A 26719-nucleotide genomic window follows, 5' to 3' on the forward strand; every position below is an offset into this window, starting at 1 on the left:
ATGACGTTTAAAGCCTCGTGTTTATCGGGGAGACTGTTCACTTCACTTCACTCCACACGTTTATTTAGTTACTGGTGAATTTGAAGACGGTTTATCAGTTGATATGGTCATGTACTGTAGAATTAACCCACTTCAATTTTTAACTTTGTCAGCTGAACTGGTTATATCGTGTTGAAATCACTCTACTAAAAGAAATTAGGTTCGTCTTTTACGTCAAGAAAATCTATAAAGTTACTTTATTTTATAAAATCCACGTCATAAATTATATTCTTGGTATTTTAATAAAATTTTATCAATCGGAATGGCTATCTGACTTGGAAATCTAATTCATAAGTTACATTACTAGTATAAATAACAACAAAATTGTAGAATCAAAATAAATCCACTTTACAAGTTACGTAGAAAAATATGCCTATATATACAGGCTACTTACACTAAACCACTTCCATAATTTCATTATTAGGCCTTACAGAATGAAAGAATAATGGAAATTAATGCCTGTAGGCCTATCAAGGCTTATCGGTAAGGTAAATCTTCGATACTGTTCAATAAATATCGATGAAATTTAGTATTAAAAGTCTACGCTAAAATTTATAGGGCAAATTTCTTTGTGATCCATACAATCACCCTTACTTCATACAGAAATTAATTACTTATAAAAATGTTTTATAAGGAATTAGAACATCGGTATATCATGTGCTTAAACTGTTTTATGTGCCTTTAAATGAGGAAAGGAGTTCATAAATTAATTTTAACATTCTTAGATAACTATTCACTACAATATTAATTAATTGAACTTTGTCATTAGAACTAAAAGTGACGTCTTTCACAGCGAATTCAATTTCCGTACTCCATTTGGACACACTTACGCCATTGCTGGGTGCAACAGAGATTTCAGGACTAACAGAACTGACTTTTAAACTGATACGTAATAAATCAAGGCATAAAAAGCAACAGTGAAAGTACAGAAAGCTACATTATAAGTTATATTTAAATCCAACTTTCCATTCTACTGAAGCGAGCTAAAAGAACATTCTGACGAAATATGGTGACTGAAAACGAAACCAGAGTTCTGACTACAACGGTGTCAAACTTTTCTAGCGACCCCAGTTGGTAATAACGAACTAAGGATCTCCTCAAAATCCCTGTCGATTCCAAAGGAAACCAATTTCATTTTATAGCAGGAGGTATTCTCAAGTACTTGGAAAAAGTTCCGTCTTCAACACACACAAGAGCAATTTCGTTGAACAGTTGGTATCCCCTATTTCCTTTTCGTTAGTACTAAAAGTTTCAGCTAAAAATAAGTGAGCCCCTTAGGTTTTATTTTGTTAGGTATCGATACATTACATATACCTTGAAACAATTAGCTGATTTTCATTTATCCAGTGAATAGGATACAAAATCATATGCAATGAGGTTTTCTCAAGCGACCAGACATGTAAAAATCGTATTTGATTCATACGATAAATAGTAATTATTTCCATAAGGCAGAGTCATTCTTTAGAAGCTGAAAGTTGCTCATCGAGTAAAAAAAAGTACCTTTTATTTATGTAACCCGGTAATTCATTACCGTATTCACAAGAATCCGCCATAGGTCCCTACACCTCCTCCTCTGAACCCTTAAGACCTGTTTTAATATTATACTCCCATATAAGTCTAGGGCCTTTGAGTAGTCTTCTCCCTTCAGATTTTCCAGCCAAAATTTTATATTTTCTATGCACGCTATATGCTCGCCCATTTCATTCTGCATGATTTTATTACACTAAAAATATTGGTGAAGTTTACAAATTAATGTACCTTTATCCATCCTCTAACAACTTCATCTCTGTAAGTCCGAATATCCATATCAATACCTGATTCATCTCAGGCGTCCTTAGTTTTAAATTGTTATACTCAAAGCTCAATTATTTTGAAATCTCATTACTGAGTAGTGTTAATCTAAGTGACCATCTTGTGCGTCAATTATGGACACGAAATACATTACGAAAGCTTTGGGACCAGAAATCTAAATCGATACATCTCGATGTTTGGGTTTCTTCACTAAGCAAATATTACCCCATGCAGCTTAAATTCCATCGTATGTAGTCTCTAGGCCAATTTCTTTTACCTAATACCGCCACGTAAAATGTGTTTAAATAACGAACAAGTTGCCCCCTTGCGAAAATAAATATATTTTTAGAAGCTTTTAAATCATTGCTCAGCGCCTATTAAAATTTAGACAGATAGTATAAAGTAATAGGTCAGCCTACTTACCGTATAGACGTATGTTGCCTTCAGCGTCACCGATAGAGTTTTTGGAGATACATTTATAACCTCCAAAGTCGGATTTGCGGAAATTTCTAATGGTGAGACGCATTTGAACGCTATAGTAAGAGCTGTTGATCTCCGTCATGTTATACTTGTCGTTGGCAATTATCATTTCACCTGCAACGAGAAGGCAATGGCGACTGTTAAAAGACCCTATTACACATCCAACGAAGAAACGAAACAACAAACAGACCAATGCTATGACAAAATGAGATTTAAAGTTTTACTGTGCTTAAGTATGAAGATAACTGTCTTCTATGAGGTACCGTCTTGTACTCTCGTAAAAATAGACAGACGTTTTAGAGGAATATATAGTCCTGATGATGGAGGCAGTAAGAACCTGTGAAGCATCGGTCAATTTCTACGAGACTATACGGCGCAACATCTCGGAAGACAGTTTGACTATGGCGAATATTATTAAGAAGAGTTGAATAAGATGTGTTTATATCAAATAATTAATTAAACTCTGACAAATTTAGGGAACTTGACCTCATCTCGCGGAGAACTATGTGTACTTGTGACGATAATATTAAAATGAGGTAAGCCATCTAGTAAGTTAGTAGGACTTTTAATTTTATTGCAGGACAAAATAAATCACAACAGCTTTAATGTGTGATCATGACGAAACTGAAGCAGGGGTTATTTTATGTGCAGTCAGTTTTGTTTTACGGGGGTGGGAGGATGTTCCCCTTTTTATTGACATATAAAAACGATATCGAAATAAAGATATGTTTTACTGATATGCATCTTTCTTTATAGAGTAGAACTTTCGGGCGGGGGTGGACGCTGTTTCGGTGGTTCAGATGTAGGACCGAAGACGCTCTTCTGTAGGCAGTAACCTGGTTTTCACTGCACGGCCCGTCTTTTTTTACAGCTTTATTTAAGATATTTTTCTTTGTTTTGGTCGCTGCTTCAGACAGTGGGAAAGAAGGGCAGATACGAATAAAATAACATTTTACTATTTTTAGAGATAAAAATTATCATAGAAATGTTTCGTAATTGTAGAGATGTGAATGAGTTTGAGGGGAAAGTGTCTTGTCGTAAAGTTGCACTGCCTGACTGCTTTGAGCGAGACATCATGTACACCTGAGTACAAATTTACAACAGTATTCCTTGTTTAAATTAACAAACTCAGTGGACGAGAATGCTTCAGATAGTAAAGAAACAATTTTTGTGGAACTCTAAGGTACATTACCATGTTCACTGGTCCCTATCCGTAGACAGATGAATCCAGTCCAGAAATCTTTTACACAACTGTCTTAATATTATGATTCCATCTATATCTTCGTCTTCCAAGAGGTTTATTCGCTCCCAGTTTCCCACCAAATATTTATATTACGTTAATTTCTAAATGTTCAAAACACAGTGTCTCTAAAATCCACCTCCCCGTTAATGCGTAGGTGTATTGAAATTGAACTAGAAAGTCCAAATGAAATTAATTGATCATTTAATGCGAAAGGTGGCGAGAATATTAATTTTTAAGCAAATCCTGTTCATCTTAGTCTGTGCAGAAATGAAATGGAAGTTTGTTAACTTTCCTGGGTTAACTTATGTAAAAATCTGTTTTAATGTATACTCAAAACTAATTGCGGTGGATCACTGAAGGCAGATGAACTAAAGATTATAAGCAAACAGCTGTAACGAGAAAATTGTTCCATTCGGGGAAGATATTTATCAATATTACGTGATAGAACAAGATTTCAAGTTAAATATTTCATGAAGCAAATAATAACAGCCATGATTTCAACAGAACATTAAACAGAGAAAATTTATTTATCCCCAAAATATCACTGATATAAAATCGACTAAATATCCATTTAAATTTGATCGTTTTTAGTTTACCACTAAATTATTTCACTATGGCAGACAGTAAGATTCATAGTCTGTCTGTAACCTTTTAACCTTCACCTGGTTCAGCAACCAATAACGTTTAATTTATTATTTATATTACGCGTGATTCTAATAATAATCAGATATTATGGCCATAACAATATTAACCGGTTGATCTTTATAACTAAGACGTCGCGTGTTTTCTGTGCTGTACAGACTTTGTCTTCTAATATCATTGATAACAACTGAATGCTTCAAAGGGTTAAGGAGATATTTTTCATACATTTTTGTTGTTGTCCCGCTGTCTCGCTGTTCGTAGTATCATTAATTTGTTTTTTTTATATAATAGTTCTAATGCTATAAAATAAAGTTCAAATGAAATCAGAACTAGCGCAATATTTTTCGTTCTGCTAGTAGTGCAACCCATTACTTCGCAAGCCGAATGTATCACAGACATATATTTAATTCTCGCGGTCAGTACAAGCAATTTGCAATATATTTTTAGTGTCGTTTGTAATATTACTGGTCATGACACAGTGTCGTCTTGTACGTGGTTACTGGCGTTTCGTAAGATCAAAATCGACATATTTTTTCTCTCTCAAAACACACCTACGGATCACAAGGATATTCGGTCCAGATGACCACAAGAAACATTTTCACAGCCGTGAGAACATCAAATTACATCTTATTTTTCCTTCTATTTTATTAAATACATATCACAACAAAAACATATTTCAAGTAGATTATGTCTATATTTAAATGGTTTTAATTATATGTAAATTAAGAATTATAAAAGTACTATACATATCAAGTCGGCTATCAAATTTTACTATAGATCTTAAATACAAACTTAAATCGACATTCCTTGGGTAATTTTGGAGATGAAACACGCTAAATACGAACTCGCGAAGTGAGGTTGACAATACGTGTTGCGATCCTGACAGACGCCATCTTTTGAGCAGAAGAGCCCAGAAAAGTTACAAGAATCGACGCTCACAAACCGACGCCGAATGTTAGACTATTATTGCGACGCCATCAAAAGATTCCATATATCAACAGCTGACGATCATTGGGATGCCCTAGGACACGACATTATCGAATCGACACTGAGCGTCGTGACGTGCAGGGAATTTCAGACAGCTTTTATAAACACGGTGATGAAATATTTAATTTCATTAAACAGCTGGATGTTTCTTGAGTAACTAAATAAAAACTATCTTTTGAAGATAATATGGACTCTTCCCATTGGAGTTAGTTAAAAATGTTCCAATTTCTGTCTCCCTGAAAATTACAGGATAGCAGAGAGTAATCTTTCTACTGCAACACAGTGTTTAGAAACTCAGCAGCAAATACGGTTCAGTATTCAAAATAAATTTTCCCTCTATTTCCTCTCTGAAGCGTACATGATGTGTTGGCTGGCCTAGTGACTTTATGTGATGTATGTATGTATGCATGCTTCAGAGATTTAATACAGAGCAACCGAAATGTGATAGCACGGGAGGGAGCTCTCTGATGTGATATACACATCCCCCAGCGCAGTGAATCCAGTCTGACCAAGCAATGGCACAGTACCACAGGTGAATTAAATGTAAAGATACCTCATTCAACACTGGGCACGAGAACACCGAAGCTTACAATGCTGCAAATTTGGATAGTAATAAATATATATGTTAACGAATCCCGAAAGATTTCGCGTCTCCTTTAAATGGCCAACAATAAAATCATTTATTGAACAGGGTTCTCATACGCTTATCCCAAATTAAACAATCACTTTCGATTAAATTTGGCATTGTCGTAGGGGTTTTTAAATTTGGTTTGCTTCTTCAAACCATAGCTTTACATAAAGTAAACATTCCTCACATTTGATTTGCTAGAAATTAAATTACCATATAAAGTACAGAACTTAATCTCTACTACTTGTAATTTATTTACGACACTCGCTTTAATTGTCAAAGATTAATTTCCGTACAGCAAAACTGGTGTTACTTCTATTTATGCTGTTTATTTTCAAGTTTTAGTTTTTAAGGTTCTTGTTAAGGTAAAATTTTAGGTTCTCACAGCAGCGAATGCGAAAATGACCTTTTCCTGAGTGTTACTCAAGCGCAGACGACCATTCGAAATGGTCAGCTGCTAAGGTGGTAGATATTACTATGGTTGTTTAGGTTGGGTTAATTTGGTGTAGGTTAGGTTAGGTTAGGTTTGGTTACGTTACGTTAGGTTAGGTTACGCATATGCAGAAAACCATACACATTTCTTAGCTGTTAAGGGGATAGTTTAGTTGAGATTAGTTAGGGTTGTCGATTTTTTCGAAGCGTGATATATAAAATCGAAAATATTTATGTAATATGAAGCTAAATAATCCAGTAATCTCAGCTATTCTGTTTGAACATCTTTAATAAAAAAATGTCTTTTTTAACTCTACGACTTACATATAAAAGACATATTAGTTGAAAGAGTCCATCCACGGAGGCTCATTTATGAGAAAGCTCTACGAAATGATATTAAATTAAACTTTAAGTTAAGATAAAGAAAATATTAGTTTACAAACATCAAAGAAAACTTTTCGGGGTTACATGATTAAACGTTATTTGTATAGATGTTTCTATTGGTAAAAGAAAGTAAAATGATCATATTCAGATGACGTAGATTCTAACGATACTGAACTACATTAAAATTTCCTTTGGCATCGTTTGCTTTCCTGATAAACGCTAACGGTACGTGAGTAATTGTAACCGGTGTTTTATCATAGATGAAACCTGTTACGTATTTCTGATTGACACTGCGAATATTTCCACTTCATGAAACAAAATCCTCCGTAGAGTACCGTGAGGACATAAGAGTTAAACTGATAGCAATACAGTGGTTGAACCTTTGTGATAACAAAACCTGACATTCATGTTTTATTTAAGGTTACCGCACGTAACCTAAACGTTTGTACTTTCTAACAACCAAAAAAATTAGTAACAATTTGTTAGTTACTAAATTCGCGTACTTGCAAATTGAAATAATCAAAAAACGCACCGGTATTTAAATTTAATTAAAAAAATGACTAATATAACATATTAATGTATTTATTTACACATAATTAATGTATAACGTTCACAAACATTTAACTAATGTAATTATAATTCAATAAATAAGAGACTGCGAGTCAAAGCACTTGTATAGTTTACATATTAAACCACATAAACTTTAAAGTCGTACAGACCTGGTTTAGACTGTTCAATCTTCTTCGCATATTTAAAGCCTAAAATACACACAGGTCTTTAAAGTGGTCTCTCCCCTTTAACTTTTCTACCCATAATTCTGTACAGGCTTGTGTTTATTTGTCCGATCTTAGCTGCATGTTCTGTCTAAATGGACGCACTTTATCTGATTACCCTAACAATACCAGGCTATCCGAATAAATTATGTATTTTCTCTCTGTGTAAAAATTTCCCTTTCTCGACTCGTAAAAATCATAATTATAAATTACAGTCAAGCCTTTGCATATAACATGAATGTAGCATATGAGAAACAAATGCGAGAGTTTTTTTTCGGAAATGGAGGAAAAATAACACTTGGAAAACATTGGTGTGATCGGAAGATAATATTAAAATGGACTCTGAAGACGCTGGGCGCGATTGTGTAGATTTCATTTATCAAGCCCAGATTTTGTGTGAACTTCAATGAACGGTCATGCGGATTTCTTGACCAACTGAGCGCTGTTTCTATCATACGGAGTCATTTACAGCTGTGAACGTTTCTTTGATGCTTCGCTTTCACTAAAAACACTCGTGATCAATAAATGTACCTCGAAACCTAAATTTGCTTCACTACCCATGAACACAGCCCAAGAGACCGTCCAATGGAGAGAGAAAGTAATGCAGCCAGTGAAATTCGAGGTGGTTTGTACTAAGGGAAGAACTTGGGTAGGTTCGAACAGCGAAAAGCGGACGGAGAGAGAATTAATTATTAATATTATTTGCATATTTCTCACATTACTCTTGAGCGCGTGGGGGTTTTGCAGTTCGGTGGAAATGTCCGTGAACCACACCCCTTTCATGTCTTCACTGGTTGACCCCTGCATAGGCTAGTGACCTCACACTCCCACACTGATGGCGCTTCCACAGGGACACACACGGGTAACCGTCAACAGGCCATCGGGCGCAATTTGAACCGGACGTAAGAAAAATTTTGCTCTGCGTTTATGTAGTGTATTTGTGCTTATACGCTTCAGTGAATTTTGTTTGTCATAGAACCATACTTGAGCATGCTGACAGTGATTCAACATTCTGTTCGGCTAAATTCAGAGTCATGATATAAGGACAACAGGACGTTAGGACGCGTCCAAATCCTGCAGGAAATATCTGGGAACAAGCTTAAATAATATTTATTCGCAGAAGTTACTTAAAAGAGATCTGATAACACTGCGATTAGATGCAAACTCGTTTGCTAATGATATGATAAAATTAGTTTTTATCAACTAACGCGTAACTCTCTCCGCGATACGAGAACTTTCCCTAGAAGTAAACACACGCTCAGTTGATAAAATGTTCTTGGTATTATACAACTGTAAGGTATACTACAACGCTCACAGAAGTCTATAATTGACCTCTGCAGCCAACTAGCTGAATCCAATCTAAATACTGATACAATATCTCCTCAATATTAATTTTAATATTATTTACCTATCTGAGCATAAATTTTAAAGCGATCTTCGTTCATAATATCCGACCAAAATCTTGTATGGATGTGTTTTTTATACATGGTACGGTAAAAACACGTGGAAGAATATAGAATGAATTTATATATCTGCGATGTTAAGGATGAGGTGAATGGCAAAGGTCTATATAACATGATAATATTAAAATATATCTCACAGAACGAGACCAGTAAATAAAATCAACCATTTAACATTCTTTTCCATCCACTAATCACCCCCTTGTCTTGCCTCGGGGAGCCGAATTATTATTCCAAAATGTGTTATCTCACATTCAGAAATAATATCTGCGTATCAAGGCTGATAAATTTCACACTGCATATAATAGTGTTGTTCAAACACTGGCAGTACTTTTAAAAGGAAGTTATGTAACGAAAGTTATCTCTTAACTTAGGTTTTAAGTGCAGAAAGTTAATTTCTAAACGGTATAACTAAACGTCTACTTACCAGTATCCCTGGTCCAATAGTTGATTGCCTTTGGCGAGGCTTCTACGTTACACTGCAGAGACACATCTGTGCCTGTTGGAGCACCTACTAGTTGGTTTGGGACTTGAATGAGTGGATGAACTGAAAAACAGAAACACATTATGTGCATATCTCCTTCATCACTTCGTGCACGGCAAAGAATTTAACGATGTTATTCGTCTGGATTCTGGCGCGCTGTAGACACGGTAGATGCCAACATGTCTCCATCTTCAACACGTTTCTCGGAAAAAAAACATCCATCTACCTTCGATTCTACACGGTACCAAGACCCAAAAGAACATCATCTTCGTAATAATACTAATAAGTAATCCAATTGGTCTTTTTCCTTCGGGTTTTTCGATATAAACACATTTATTTGACACATCCTATGCATGCTACATGCCTATACGACATTGTCCTCCTTGCACTATTGATCTTATATCTTCATCTTGTGAACATTACGTAATAAATATTTTTGTACCGAATCTCAATATTAAGCCCTACTGCTCCCAGTACTTCAGTACTTAATGCCCCATTTACGTGCCAGGTCACGCGCTAAGCTTTGAAGACGAAACGAAATACAGAAGCTTTTTGACAACGAACATACAGCTACTGTTAGAGTATCAGGGGTTTCCGTAGGGGCAGAGGACAGCGTCTGAGGGCCCAAAGGATAATAAGAGATCTTGTAACAGAAGGGCATCCGTCATCTGTGTCAAATGCATCTACCCTTCCCCGTCGAATGACGTCACACTGAAACTGATACACAGCCGATTAATATCCAAGGTATAAAAAACAGTAAGAAGAAAAAAAAATGAAGGCGGAGAAGCTATGAGCATCAACTATGGCCCGCCTTCCTGCTCTATACACCCCTCTCATACAGAAAAAAGGGGTTCTCAGAATACACTTTGCCATCGCATATTTTACTTTTTATCGTCTGTTAAGAGGACACATCCTTTCTTCAAGATGCCAGCATAGTAAAGGATGATTTTCAATTTCGCACTTGGCACAGTTTAAATAAACTCACTCACCCTTCTCTTGGAATCCTTGAGGCGTTCTGGAAAGTGCAGTATGGCGGTTTCATTCTCAATGTTGTATAAACTTGAGCACGCTGATCAGAAGCCTCAATTTTATACGACTCCAAAATAAAAATGGGGACGGAAGGAAATACTGAACTGGGGCAGGTCTACGTCTTCTACAAACGTAACTCCTTTGTCGTCACTGCCCCTCGTAAAAGTTTAAATTGATAATTTGCATCACCAGTAATCGAGTATGTAGAATTTACAGCCATGAAACCAGAAATATTCTAGTGTTAATTACCACAGATTCGGAGCGTATTTAAGAAATCGAAATGTTCCCTTAGCAACATTTCAAGCAAGTCAAATTAACGCGTGATAAATTCCTCATCGGAAACTATCTGCCGATGAAATCCATATAAAACCGAAAATTTAATATACGATCCACACGTTAATCATCTTATGTATTTATCTGTTTTAACAACTTTAAACACAGCGGTAGATACATACACCACATACATTAAAATTCTGCACTTTGTCGACACAGTGTATTAATATATTTAGTAAGGTTCTCAGAATAAAGAGTTGGTACTTCCGAAACGGAATTAAAAATTGAGTCTTATAAGTACCAATGTTAGTTTCTTCGAGATAAGAAACAAAATTATAAATTCTTTTATAATAACTTCGGGCTTCAAAAGTATAAAAACGCTCTGAATAATTTAGATTATTCAAGGATCATAAAAAAATATTGTCGTTTGATGGTTATTGTTAAAACTACATAAGTACGGAAGAATTTTAAGTGACTGTGGCGTATTTTATGGAAACCTAACTTGGGGCACCCTCGCATCTTATTCCTCTAACATTAACTGTAATGTTACAAATGGCCTCTTCAACTTCGCCAATTACGTGTTACGCATTTAACATGTCTCATACTATACCGCATAAGCCATGATCATGTCATTAAACTCTTTAACCTTATAATATCAGTGAAGTGTACAAATTATGGAGTTCATCCCATGATAATTTTCAGCGTCCCTTCAATTAATCAAATACCCAAATAAACAACCAGCAGTAATACGTATGGATACAAAGATCTACTCCGTATTTGGTTATTTATTATTGTTACTCCATATACAGTGGTCATAAAACTAATGCATGCATATTTATTACAATATATGGGCTGTTAACATGCAATAAATCAATTACCTTTCATATAAAGTCTACATATCATAATAGATATATTTTTTTTCAGTTTTTAATTCAAACATGATTTAGTGTTTTTAGTGAAGTGAACTCCTTTGACTATGCAAAGTATGGTTTATTTTGGAGAATGTATAAATAATAAATATGAAAATTCATGTTAAGTCGCTCTATAGGAGACGTGTATTAGAGCTTATCTGTCCGTACGTGGTATGTAATGGCAGAACATAATTCTTCATGACGTAACAGTCACAATTTTATTAAATTTCATAGTAAAAAATGACCGACAATATTTACTGACGTTACCTAAAATACAGTAAGTCAGATAGCTGTTTAATAAAATCTGTGTGCATGATAAATGTATGGCTTCTTTATTTATCAGTGGGTTAGGATAAACCTATGAAATTATAAGTGTGGGGTTATATCAAACATATGGGCTTCACGGTTAATTAATATCCTACTTCAATCTCCACCCCTCTAATCCTAGTTCTAAAACGAAATTTAATTACTCCATCAGAATTAAAAATGTATATTTCGCTATTAATAAAAGCATTATTTTGTATTTAGTATAGTCCTATACCTCACACACCACTCTGGGGATGATAAAAATCTTTAAGCACTTCTATGGCATTAACTTCATGAAAATCGGCCATTTTGAAATCCTGGTTGGAAGGGGGGGGATACCGAAAAAATATTTTTCAGTTACGTGGATTATGATAATTGACCTAAACTGGCTCAGAGTCGTGCCCATTGGTGGGTCTTAGTGTTAAATGTAGACACTTTGTGTTGTAATAAAACACATACTTAAGATTATTATTTATATTTATTTTCCGAAAGATCCAAAACACTAGTTTATAACGCTGTAATGTATGCATACAAAGATAGTAATGAGCATGAACACTGCGATCTGACAGACGTCGTTCATACGGACAGTTAATAGTGACGCGAGTGGTTAGCATTCTCCTATTTCGTATTCGGGACGTTCCGGGGTTGAAATCCTGACTGAAGCTTTTCAAAGTTTTATCCAGTTGTTCCAGACAAACGCTGGGATAGTACCATTAAAACAGGCCACAACCATTTCTTTATATATCCTCTTCAATTCATTAATCACTATTTAACACTAAAAGTCGGAGCTACAGACTGTGTCGTTAAATAAAACACATCTAGGAATAGTAGTAAACTTTGTGGCTGTATTTATGGGTCGGACACAATTTAAATAATTTAGATCCCAGCTCTGTAACTGGGAAGGGTTAAAATGGCTACGCAGATGTACCTGTTTGAATTTCGCTGTAGTTAATCTCTGTTCACTGTGGCTAACAAATTAAAGCTCTGGGGGTTGCTGAATTTGAAGGCAGGTTCTCTTGGGGTTGGATGTAGGTTTTGCGTCATCGTGATACTGTATGAACTAGAGTTCATTTAAAGGTAGAATGTTTCTTAGAAAAAACATTCCAGCACTGACGTGTGAAAAAACAAATATTATCGTAGACAAGACTGGTCAAGTGATCGAATCCCATCCGAGATATTATTTATTTTTTCATTGCCAACTATCATTTTATTCAATGCATTATTCTTCCAAATTTGGTATATTCTGTCACTGACTAAATTTAGGAATACATTTTTTGAAACTAAGACGAATATTACAACTAACTAAATAGGGCAAGATTTCGATAAGTTGATATTTGTTCCTTTTGTCATCTGGACTCTATCCTGAATCGACTTTTTTTAACACTTTAAACACACTGGTAATTATATTCACCACATTCTTAAACATTAAGTACCTCAGCGTCTTGCCTACAGAATATAGCCTATTTATAGACTTCGTTCTGAGAATAAACATCGACTATTTTCTTTAATCAACTTTAAATAAATTATATTTGTAATAGAGATACGTTATGTTTTCCTTGAGGTAAGGAATGAATTTGAAGTAATATTTAGATAGACTTCGGCTTCAAAGGGTTAATAAACATTTTAATATTATCCTCCCATCTATAATTAGTTCTCCCATGAGACTTCTTCCTTTTAGGTTTCCTGAATAAAATTCTGTATGTGTTATGGGAAACATACAGAAGTATCTATCCATCTCATACTCGTTGATTTGATAATCCTAATAATATGACGACAAACACAAATTATGTAGCTTCTCATTTCGCTTAATTCTAGTGCAGACACCTAGCGTTCTTGTGTCTTCATGTATACTAGTTTTCCCTCATTCCGCTACTGCAAGCGTGCTCAGTCTAACTGAAGACAGTTGCTGCTTCTTCTGTCTGAAGAATGAAACCTCATTTACCTCTCTCTGGTGTTCGTACGTTCTTTGAATGCCAATGTTTCTTGTAGGACAAGCAAAACCAGTGCCCTATGCATACCAAACCTCAACTTCGCAATGTGGGACAACTTAGACCTATATTATTTTTAACGCGCGTATCAGTATAAATTATTAATAGGAATTCAAAGGACTCGACACTTCACAGAAAGCAAGCAAAAAGGAATTTAAAGTGAGAAAAGAAAGAAAAGAGAAGATTTTAGATCTCTCAAATAGAAAGCCTGTAATATATATCTTTGTTGCACGATAAAAAGGGCTTAAGACAAACGTATTTTGTATTGCTTTAAGTCTTTCTCACTATTCAATGAAGATATATGACAACTCTACGCCAGGCTTCTCCAGAGCATGTTTCTCGTTTCATTTAAATATCATACTCCCCTTTCTTTAACACCGAATCTTGGGAAAAGGCCGAAGATTAAGTTATGATAATGTTAATTTAGAAATGAGAACGCAAAGATTTCACCAAGTTTCAATTTTTCTTTCTTAAAAATAAAATAATTAAAATACACATAATTAAATAATTAATAAGAGAACAGATTTAATTATATGTGTTTGTTGACTTAGTTATTCGGTTAGATACAAATGATAGTACTTTGAGCCGAGTAATTTGGACTTAAACCAATTATTTAATAATTTAAATCTCAGTGGCAATTATATGTCCCGCCCGATTCTACAACCAATAACTCTGCATATTTAAGTGTTTCGTATGATTCTCAGTGTAAACACTGATTATTTCCTTAAACATAACTAACCAATAGAAGTGTTGTGTTTTCTTTGCGGTACGTACTGAATTCCCAAATATTATTTAGACGAGCTTAGGTTTCAACATTCCGATAAACGCAGTAAGATCCTGTTCATCTTCTCTCTTTTCTTAACTTTTCATCTTCCTTCTAAGTTCTCCACTTCCAAATATCTCACCCTCAATAAACTTGCCTTTACGATGACGAGCGGGCAATGCCTGGGAACCTTTTCTCTCCCTCTGTTAAAAATACTACTCCCTGCCACTTTGTATTCTGTCTCATCCGTTCAGATTCAAAGGGTCAAAGGAACAAATAAATGACCAGATAGTTTCATCCGGAAAAGTAACATCCCTTGGTTTTAAACTCGGCTCAGGTGTTCCGTTTTGTGCCGTCTATCAGCACGGACACAACATGACAGTCCTCTGTGGTAGAGATTTTTCATATACACTGATGGACTCGTGGGAGGAAGAAATATTTAGTGTCTGTGTAATCCACTGTTTCGTTTCGCTAACTTTCTATTCATAAAGATCTTCTAGGCACGAGAATTACAAACGCAAATCCACACCATTCGCCCCTGAAAATAACTCGTTTATAAGGATATAAAGCGAATATCTCTTTACTCCGATACATCCACGAACACACACAAAAGTGAAACATTTCAATGTCGTTTTTTTGAAAGAAACGAAGACGCTACATAAAGAATGTATAATTTATTCGCCTATTTATTGAGTTGATTTTTGGAAACAAAAGACTGTAACCGTCTAAGACGAACTTTAGTGGCAGGATTTTATGAAAATGACGATAAACGTTCCAAATATTATAACAGGAAATATTTCAAACAATTGAATGATTATAAAATTAAGGAAAACCGTTACGTGAAATTAGTTACTTATTAGATAAAACTCGAAATGAGAAAATTATAATTATTTCAGAACTACTTAAGATATTTTTAAGTTAACTATTGTTTGCGTATTCCTTATATCTGTTTTAATAAAGATATATTCTACGTTCTCACCCTCAATTTTTCATACGTCTGATTCTCTTCATATATAATGCAACAATCCAATAAGCAGTGTGGTAAACCCAACCGAAGCAAAGCAAAGTCCTTCTAACGAAACTTCAACACTGTATAAAATTGTATGTCGTAACTTTAACATATTGTGCGTTGTTATTGATTCACAGATATGTTATATGAAGTAGATGCAGAGAAGCTATTGGTTTTCTGAAAGGTATGGGGAAGTCATAAGCCAGGGTTATTTGTCGGTCCATCCTAGGGGCACATAGATACTGTGTACTAACAACATCGCTCTTTGGCTTTTGATAGTGTGGCAAAGCGAGGGTGGGGGTGGGGGGAACTCATCTGTTCACTGGTTACCGATTTGAGCGAAATCTGGCGAGTGGTTCCTTTAACTCTCCCACTTCACCCAGGCTTGTTTCCTTGCATTGCCTGCAGTATGGCTTATTGGAATTCCTTCGCCTTGTACTCTACAAGGCCACAGCCAGTCGAAAGGATCAGATAAAAAAAAATAGTTTTGTAACTATGAAGAGGATGGTGTTGTTTAATAGGTGAGTTTCGTGTAGGCTGTGAACTGTTTCCTACAGACCGCTTTGAACATTTTAATTAAATGCAGGTAATAAGGTTTACGATTTACAGATTTCGATAAAGCGATTAAAACAGTTGAACAACTTCTCATTCCTAACGCGGGGAGAACATAAAATGGTTGAACAGGTATTTCCAGAGCAAACACCCGGCAATTTCAGTCAGAATTTGGACAACCGACACGTTTGTCTGGACTTCAAAACTCGTAAGTTCATTCTGGGATGATTAGCAAAGACTTCCCGAAAGCCCACATTCGTTCTTTTGAAGTGGAACCTAATTTTCTATTAACATGTAACGCCACAGTCGATCAAATTTTTAAAGAGGACTGGAGAGTGGTTAGCATTCCTACGTTGTATACAGGATATCCCTGGTTCAAATCCTAGCCCGGAGACCGGCTATCTTCACCGATGTTTTCATGGTTTTCTTCAGTTCCTCCAGGCAAATTGCGGGATACTACATCAGATTACGCCACGGCCACTTCCTTCCACATAAATTCCTATTCACTACCACTCTTTCATTTGATGCGAAAGTCTGAACTACTAAAAACGTTGTTAAATAAATAATATATTATACTCTCTTTACTTTTCGATTATTGTTGAGATGGTCAAATCAAGGAGGATAAAATATGTACAGCGCACGGGGATGTAAGAAATGCGCACAGAAGTTTGGTTGGAATGTCTGAAATAAAAATACAACTCGATCGTCAAATGGCATAGATGAAAGGATAATATTAAAATAGATGTCAGGAATAATGAATAGGTGAATATGAAGTGGATTTATCTGGCTCAGGTGGTGGCCTCTTGTGATGAAGGTAATAAACTTCTGGTTTACATTAAAGACGAAACATCACTTCACTAGCTGAGAAACTATCAGCTTCTCAAGAAGGGCTCTGTTTCATGGATATCTTGGTTAGCCTGTTACATGTTCAATTTATTGCATTCATCGTTGTCTTTCTGTTTATAAGAATAAAATCCAAATTTTCACCACCGTTAAATCATATTTTGTTGAAATTAAAACTTAAATACATCATAGATTAATCAATAATTACAACAACAAAAAACAGAATGACATAATTGTTAGTGATCATTGCATCTCGTGGAGTACATTTACCCTTTCCCGTACAACGTAAATACAGAGCTTAAATCCAGACGAAGCGAGTGTTCAGTACAGAAACGGAAATAATGCGGTCAGCACACAAAGTGTACACGGTTCTGCTAAGTACAATTTACAAGCGACTCATACAAATCTCAGTACTTCACATCTGTTACAATAATACTGCTAATACCCACCCCTTCGCTGTACATACACACCAAATCCCTTCTCGTCCAGTTACCCGGAATATCACCGGAAAGTAAAGTCAGCAAACACGAAGAATTTTCGCGAAGTTCCTTCTTTTATTTTGGTACCATCCCTATGAGATGCTTTCTTTGCCGAATTTTTCATGGCAACCCCCGCACAACGCCACAAGAATGACACGCATCTTGTGTTTCTATCCGAAGGGTTCTTGGTTTATATCATATACACGCCTGTCTTTACTTAGGAGTAAACATGGAGAGGTAAGGAATTTTGCGTGCCCAGTATATTTATACACTAATCAAGCAAGATCCCTCAAAAATTAAAAATTCTCTCCCTTATTCCTAAGGGAAACATCAATGTTTTGGAGGAACACACAGCCCTGAATATGGACTTAGTATTTTCTTCCGAAAAATGCTCTTTCCCCACAGAAAAGTCCACACAATATGAAAACTCTGAACATTTCCATGGATATTTTCACCACCAAGACGTTCTCACAGCGACGAGTTTGAGTATGGCGTCCTTCTGGGAAAATTAGCTGTGCAGTCTCAAACTGACCGACGTTTATCGCCATGATGACACAGGAACTAAGAACCTCTGAAACGTCGGTAAACTTCTACCAGACTACACGGTGTAGCATCATAGAACACATGCATCTTCATATCGTATATAATTTTATGAGCAAAGGAAAACAAATATGTTGCTCGTAAACTCATTTGTCTCTCAGTGATCTATACGTAAGGTTTATCCATGACGCTGTCCGACTGACTAGGTTTCCATATCTAACATGCAGAAACGTCCTATTTTAACAAAAATCTGAACGCGCCGATAAAGTTTATTAAAACTCCCCGTTACAAAATTTCGTAAAAATCCATGTAGCGGTTCTCGAGTTGTGACATACGGACAGACAGACGGACAGAGATGGTGGTAAAGCTAATAGAAGCATTTTCTAAACTTCTGCTTGCGACTGCACCCAGAAATAATAAAACAAGGAACAGCATACAACTTTGTAAATATTTTAAAAATCAAAACGAGATTAACTCTGGTTTACAGCTACGTAAGAAGCGGTCTATTTTAATTTGCTCCACTTAAGAGTTTACTTCCGGTACAATGAAATTCCTTCACACTATGAGTTTTTATCTACATCACTAGCAACGGACCAACAGCAACAATGTTTTGTCGTTCTTAAAGCATTACTGATTCTACAAGCTTAAGAACATTGGAAGTTTCCATAAGCTGCTTTGCCAGAAAGTATATAAAACACTACTGCACACAGCAAAATAATGTGCTATTTGTATTTTCTCATGCATACGTTGCTAGTTCGGTGTAAACTTTTCCGAAGTTCCGTCCTCGTAAGAAGCAGCAGACGTAAGCCAAGATACACTGTTTCCTGACGCGCAAGTAATAGCTCCTTTCACGACGTCCCTCAAACTAGATTTAATAGTTTTTGCTTGAAGTTTCTACCCAACATTAACACTATTTCTCTTCGAAAGTTCGATATATAGTAATCACTTTCTTTGTTAACAAATTCAGAACATATTTGTAATATTAAAAACCATAATTAATATTTTACAAATAGTTACATACGTACAGTTAATAAATTTACGATATCTGAAGTTCTTACGGTAGAAATATGTTGATAAAGATCTTCTTTGTGCCACTATTTATTGATGGAGAGATATAAGGTACATACAGCCCCCATCAACAAGGGTTATAACCCAACAGACCACCACCGTCGTAGTTTATTGAGTTCGTCGCAGTTCAAATTCGGAACAGTACCAAACATTTTGCTGCGATAGAAACTTACATTAAACCTATCTCACGTCAGACCTGCTAATTTAATTTCCTTCTATACGCTACGTTTTAGAGCTATAAGCACGTCAGCTGACATTCAACTTCGCTACTTCTTATTACGTCACGCTTTACAAGAAGTTAAATAAGTAAAGTAAACGTCATCATATGCTCGTCCTATGAATTTTATTATATATTATTAATAACTCAACCTGATACCTATCCTCTGCTCTAAGACGAAGAACATGTAGCATGGAACAGATACGAAATACATAAAAAAATTATGGTCGAAAAACCTGGAAGCAGGACCACTTGGAATAATATTAGGATAATATTAAAAATTATGTCATAAAAACAGGATTGAAGGATGTATACTTGATTCATTTAGCACGGTATAGAAACTGGAAGCGGGTTTTTTGTTAACACGGTAATGAACTTTTCGGTCTTACGAAAAGTGAATAATTTTTCATTAGTTCAACCACCATCAGCTTCTCTAGAAAGACTATACTGTATGGAGATAGTAAAAAAATATCTGAAGACGAAAAGTCACAGAAACAAACATATAAATGTACAGTGAGTTTTACTAATAGAACCATTTATGACGAAATAAATAGATTCGATAAATAAAATCAACACTTACAATGGACATGAACCATCATGCGTTTGCTAACAGAAGGAGGAACGCCATTGGCCGCGATACACAGGTAGGCACCCATCTCTGACCGCGTCACCTTGGTTAGGGATAACACTTCGCCCTCCACCGACTGAACTACAAATAATGAAATTGTCTTCAGAATGTTGAACAAAACCACTGAGTGTAAGCTATGACAATTATGTGATATTTCAAGTCCTCACGTAATCAAATACGAAGACGGCTGGCTTCTGAATTGTTGCGATGTGTAGTCTGTTAGACGTTTATCGACGTTTCAGAAATATTTTCTAACTTCATCATCTAAAACGTCGGTAAAATTCTTACAAACTACACGGCAAAACATTCAAGAAGACAGCAATTATCTGTAATTACTTCAATTATCACTAATGAGTTTCTTAAAAAATATAGGATTTGAAACTTTCTCGGCGAGTACAATCAATAAAATATTTTAAATACTATATGTAATCTATGGCAACTCTGTATATTTGTTAAAGTACAGACATATAGGCGCAGAAACGTACTGACCTCGTGTTTTCGTAGAGGGTCCTCCGCGGAGAATGATTTCGCCGCCATCTTCCCTTCTCCAGATCACCCGTGGCTTTGGAAATCCCCGAGCCTTACACACCAATTTCGCGGACCCTCCTTCGGGAACCATCAGGTCTCCAGAGGTTTCTTCGTAAATAATATCTGGAGGTATTACCACTTCCAGAAAAGCCGTCTGTAAAACAACACGTCACTGCTAGACCGAGACACAATGGGTGTAACATGCAGTACAATGGAAGACATCATAAATACAAAGCCAGCGTGCGTTTGGTTACAGACTCCCAAAGGAGGAGATAAACTTGGAGATCCAGACGTAGATTCACAATACATAAATGGGTTGCGAAAATATTATTCAATTCTGTATTGAAAACCTAAGGATTAAAATGTAACCATGAAGATTAATGTAGCGCCGTGTAGACTGATCGTAGTTTACCAGCGTTTTTGAGGTCCTTGCTGCTGTAAAGGTGATTACATCAAGAAGGATACCATTAGATAGACATGTAGCACGCAAAAGAAAAAAACTCAAATTTTGGCCCTAAGACAACATGACAAGAGATCATTTGTGATGCATCGACACATATGGCAGTATAATATTAAAACATCTTAAAAATATAATATAAATCTGAACACCCTCAGGGTAGAGTGGCGTAATTTTGTGAATACGGTGATGAAATTTCTTACTCCGCTGAAAGGACTGGTCATAATTCGAAACCGCGACTGGCTACTTAGAAATCCTGCATTTTCCTGTTTCCCTCAGTCCCTCCAGGCAAATAACGGGATAGTACCGTAAACTAAAATCGGCCACGACTGCTGCCTTCCATATTCTTTCCAAATCATTAATCATCTTGTTATTCGAAGCGAGAATAGTCTAAGATTTATAAGAACTGTCTGAGGTACATTTGATATGTACGACGTTTCGGGAGTAGAATCAACTCCCTAAATGCGTAAATATCAAATATGCCTCAGACACCATAAAGAGTCAAACACAGTGTTCCTATAATAAATATACCAGTCACAGACCTTTAGTGAATAATTAGTCTGAGCTAATGTTATCGTCATTAAGTAAACAATTCTTACACCTGACCATAATATAATTTTTGCAGATCAGAAACACAGTCTTAGTGATTACATCTCAAGATCAGCTCGACCGTAAACTTATGACAAACTTTTTTTTTGTCAAAAATACATTCCGGAAAAGGTCATAACTATAGTCTTATATTTATGTTGTTTATAAACGCAAATATGCATATCGCATATAAACCTTTACATCACGAGCCAACGGTAATTGGGCAAAAACGTTTTAGTAAATATATCTAATGTCTTGTATTCTTTAATTTTTTTCTGTCTCAAAAATTACTTGTTTCGTTTAAAATAAATGAATGGTTCCGCTATGTTTGTTTTATGTCTCGGACAGAAGAAAAACTCGTGATTTCAATTAACGCTGGCAAGAACGCCTATTGAAATCTGTTACTGTTCCGGTCAATCACGAACTCTACCCTTTTGGGAAAAAAAAACGATGCTAAAAAAACATTTAAAATGCCAGGCATATTTAATCAATAAATTCTGGGATGCTGAACATGCCATGGTCGCATCTTGATATCAATTACAAAACGTTCATAATAAATGTTCACTGTTGCCATCAGCTTTGCAGTGGAGTGTTACTAATGCTAACAATGTACAGCGCCGCGTATGAAAAATATTCTGTTTAACTTTCCCCTGTTGACAATTAAGTTAATTAAAAATCTATGTATCGGAGATTAAAACAAGCGAATAAATTCAATTACAAAACACTCTCGCCTCAGTTCAACTCCATAAGTGCCTGTTCGAATATACAGGGTGTTTCAGAATTATACTTCTTTTCTTTTCCACGTACTGTTGTTGTTGTTTAAAGACGCTGTCAGAAATTTATTATACTGTATAACGCCGAGTTACATGATAAATAATGAAATGAAAAACATGTAAATGGATACGTATGTGGTCACATGCCAGATAGTATCCGGGAATTTGCCTGCAAAAACTTAAAAAACCCACAAAAAACCCTCCGTCTCTCAACCTGTGTCCTGGGCGAGATTTGAACCCAGGACCTCCCGAATATGAATACAAGTGGGACGGACATGTAGCATATGCCGGACTACGACGTCGGACCTTTAACACTGCAATGGAATGAGCCGATGTCCTAAGCACTAAGAGAAAAATGAAAATGGTTACAACTTTGGGCGAAGCATTCATATTAACCATGTTAGCCTGTTAGTCCGACTAACACTTTGAAAAACGAAAAATTAAGTCTTCTGTGTCAGTGCTACTGGAACACAGCAGAATCGGTCAAAATAAAAATGTATCGTTAGCCAACTACTTGAGGCTTACGCTCGCCTAGAGCGTAACACTAACGAAACCTAGTCTAATTCCACGATGCTAATTTTCTTTTGGGACTCGACTTATCAAGTAGCAATTCCCCGTCTATAAGGTTCGCTACTGTTTTCACACGAACCAGCCAATTACTTCTATCGTGCGTCAGAATAATCCATTCCATTTTACTCAAATATCCAATTCAATATCATCTTCCCATCTACATATGGATTCCCAAGTTTTTCACGTGTTCCGAGAAAAATTCTGTATCACCTCTTATCTATCCCATTACGTCCCCACTGGCACCAACCTCTTTATTTGTTCAATGAAAAATTATCATGATAATAATTCAATTCAATTCAATTCTTTTATTAGAGTGCTGCATCAACAGCCAGACGGCCAATTACAGTTGCAGCACAACAAAACAAAGTAAAAACAATAATCATATAATAATAATAATAATAATAATAATGTCTCGGGTACATGGGAGTACATACCCCGTAAAGTGGTGAAGAGATGGGATATAATAATAATAATAAGTAAAGTAAAGTTTGTCCCACTATACGCCATGTAGGCGTTTGGGGTGAGAGGTGGTATGGCTACTACTCATTCATAACCTTGGCACTAGATGGGGGTGAGTGGTCAGCGTCACGCCCCCAGCCGGCTTCACCCCCGGGAAAGGACCCTGTACCCGTTGGAGAGGAGGCTGGGTGGGCCTCAGAGCCGGTCTGGACACAGAGGCTAGACGAAAAATCATCAGCCCTCGTCGGGGATCAAACCCCGGCCGTCCAGCCCGTAGCTAGTCACTATACTGACTGAACTATCCCGGCTCCTAATAATAATAATAGTAAAGTTCCTAGGAAACAGACAGGTTAATAATAATTCAATTCAATTAATTTATTTAAGTGCTTGACAACAGCCAGGTAAGGCCAATAACAGTCAATAATAATAATAATAATTATTATTATTATAAACTATAAAGATCCTAATTATTATATTTTCAACAGATATTGATTTTGCAACCCAAAAAACGTGATAAAAATAAGGTATTCAGAGTATTTTGAAGTCAGAATGTGATAGGGCACTAATTTTCCAAACACACTGTACAATATTACAACGCGAACACTCACCTGGCTCTTCATAGGGTCCGTGTTCACTTGGCACATGTACTGACCACGGTCCTCCCTCTTCACCCCGCGTAAATTTAGGGTCCACGTGTTGAAATCGTTATGTGTAACTGAAAGCCGTGCATTGTTGGTGATCACGTGTTCGTGAATAGCAAGAATGGCTTTTGTATCTGCCTTGATCCACGCCACCTGCAGAGCACAAGAGCAAAATGCTTTTCAAACTTGTCAACAAGAAGTTTAGACTGACATTAAATATTAATTAAATCAAAATCAAAATTCAACAAAAGTTATGGCTCTGTTACTCTATGTGATTTAAATGTATCATGAAATTATGAGTCATCTGACAGCAAATACGTGTGACCTTAAGAGACATACACCATAAAAAACATGTTCTATTCTTATTAAAATATTTATTTCGAGTTTGTAATTCCTATGCAACATTAAATGTTTATTGCGCAGAGCTGAGAAATTAATTATTTCACAAAAGGAAATTACCTCATATGACAATCTTCTAATTAATAAAATGCAGGTCTAATTCTCCCGGGTTAAAACGGTTTAGATTAAACCGTGTTGTATAATATAAGTAAATATTAATTTCATCGTTATTGTGAAGTATGTACTAGTGCTAAATACCAATGTTAGCGGTAAATAAATTTTCTACTCGCAGCTGATATAAAAAAAAAATCGGGCGACAAATTAACTGCCAACGAAACACATTCAAATACTTCCAAGATTTCTAAGTGATCACGTGTGAACAGTCTTTGTCTGTGGTGGCTGCAAATATATGTCTTCACATCAACTTAGAATGAATATCTCACACCCAACACCGTTGTGAAATTTATTACTTAAAATTAATTTGTTTCAATTACTTTATCACCATAATCCCAGCACTACTCTAATTCAGATTATACCATAACTTACCGATGACGGTCTTAAGTGTTCACGTGTACCAAAATAAATTTGAAAATCCATGATAATTTTTGGAGCCTTAACGTGACCAGTTGAGTAGTCAACTGTTAAAGCATATCCTTCTACCATGGAGTTGGATACATAGCTAATCAGCGGTAAAAGTGCGTCACAGAATTGGTGATAAATAAACCATGGAATTAATTACAAAGTCAGGCAATGATGTAATTAATTCTATAAACCAATTTCGTTCAATATTCAGTGAGTCAGATGTAGAAACTTAAATATTAAAATATAAAAATCTATAACATTACTTGTTCTGTACGCTTGTGAAAACTGATCTCTCACATTATGGGAAGAATAAAAATTGGCTGTTTGAGAATATTTGGGCCTGAGAGAGAGAGAGAGAGAGAGAGAGAGAAGTGGGGGAGCTTAATAATTTGTACACTTCTCCAATGCTGTAATCATGGAAGATGAGATTGGCCGGGAATGCAGCATTCATCACGACAGCCAAAAATGCGTACACAAATTTGGATGTAAATTCCAGGGGTAGGAGACTACTAGGAAGAACTAAGAGTAGATGGCAGAGGGAGAAAATTAAATGGATGTTAATGAAATAGGGTGGAAAAGTGTGGATTGGATTCATCTGACTCTGGATCGAGACCGGTGGCGGGCCCTTGCGACCACGGTAACGAACTTTCGGGGTCCATAAAAGAAGAGACATTTTATGACTGTCTGTGACAACAGTTACTTACGCAGGCTAATCATGGATTTTGTTAGTGATAAAAGTGCAGCAGAACATTTGTGTTGAAATTATTCTAACGATACCAAAATAGATTTATATTACATAAGAACAGAGATCTGAATATGTATTCACAAGAATGTAAAATTCCAAAGTTCTCGTAAAGAAAACTTTCATATGACCGTAGAAAGACACACAGACTGTCGGTTTGTAAATAAGGTCATAAAGAATGTTTGTAGTGAAAGATAATTTAGAATATCCCTTTTACTCTGTAACGCGGAAAATTACATACAGTCCAATTACACTGCCAGAAATAATTGTGAGAATTATGACCATCACCAACAAGCATGTTCGAAGACACCGCATGTGTGATGCTACTCTAAGGTTCAAAAAAAAAATATATATACATCTCTGTATTTATGAGACCTTGAATTGTACACAACTGTACACCAAGAAAATCTTGGTGTAACTACAACTGTCATGTCGGTGGAGAAAAAAGTTGAAACAAAAATTACAAACATCCGGACCGGGCATAAACAAGTTACTCAGCATTAAATGACGCAAGATTACCGTCTAGCACGTTTAAATCTACTCAGATTTATTACAGTTAACATTATTGTACTTAGTTATGCACTATCTCTCACTTCGCGTGTCAGCTTAAACACTACTCTGTTTTAACGACTTTGTACGATAATGACTACTCATCGCAGACACGCGACCGAACCGAAAATACACTTCAGTTCAAATTAGTACCGTCGGTTCATTAAGATCGACCTTGTTTCGGTGCATTCAGCGTTTTGTGTCGTCATAAATCTTACGACGCTGAAATCAGTCTGGCTCGACTCCACCGTCAGATATTCACTTCTTCAAAACCGTTACATTTTTACGAAAGTTAAAGATGGGATCTGAGTAAGTGATAATTGCATATTTTTCCTCTATCACTTACAGACCAAATTACAATGTGCTACATACGACAGAACGCCCCTCAAAACAAGACTGTCAAACAATAAAATCTTCTCAGGTAATCAGCCACGTTAACTGGTTACCGTAGTAAACCGACGTTTCGGGAACAACACACAGGCGACTTCCCAGGATCCAGTCACATCAGAACCCTTAAAAGATAGGGACAGAGTTTTTTCCAG

The 26719-nt window shown here is 36.0% G+C and overlaps 2 protein-coding genes across 16 annotated transcripts in view; one reads left to right on the plus strand and one right to left on the minus strand.

Annotated features, from left to right (window-relative positions):
• Positions 1-26719, plus strand: part of LOC110829084 (UDP-glycosyltransferase UGT5) — a 78229-nt gene that overhangs the window by 31928 nt on the left and 19582 nt on the right. The window contains exon 3 of one of the 2 annotated variants that reach the window (XM_087344198.1): positions 23178-23231. The exons of the other annotated variant lie outside the window; for it this stretch is intronic. Coding sequence (XP_087200324.1) covers positions 23178-23231 — 54 coding nt within the window. The remainder of the gene's footprint in view (positions 1-23177; positions 23232-26719) is intronic. 2 annotated transcript variants of the gene reach the window in all.
• Positions 1-26719, minus strand: part of LOC110829088 (Dpr-interacting protein beta) — a 281343-nt gene that overhangs the window by 8188 nt on the left and 246436 nt on the right. For all 14 annotated transcript variants that reach the window (XM_087344207.1, XM_022062437.2, XM_022062435.2 and 11 more), the window contains 5 exons: positions 23933-24118; positions 20439-20631; positions 19902-20030; positions 9287-9406; positions 2254-2424 (listed from right to left, as the gene is read on the minus strand). In XM_087344207.1, coding sequence (XP_087200333.1) covers positions 2254-2424; positions 9287-9406; positions 19902-20030; positions 20439-20631; positions 23933-24118 — 799 coding nt within the window. The remainder of the gene's footprint in view (positions 1-2253; positions 2425-9286; positions 9407-19901; positions 20031-20438; positions 20632-23932; positions 24119-26719) is intronic.

The sequence above is a fragment of the Zootermopsis nevadensis genome, unplaced genomic scaffold (genome assembly GCF_977971745.1).
Source record: "Zootermopsis nevadensis isolate Lab colony 2312 unplaced genomic scaffold, Znev_1.0 Znev_ptg000007l, whole genome shotgun sequence".
NCBI classification, from domain to species: Eukaryota; Metazoa; Arthropoda; class Insecta; order Blattodea; family Termopsidae; genus Zootermopsis; species Zootermopsis nevadensis.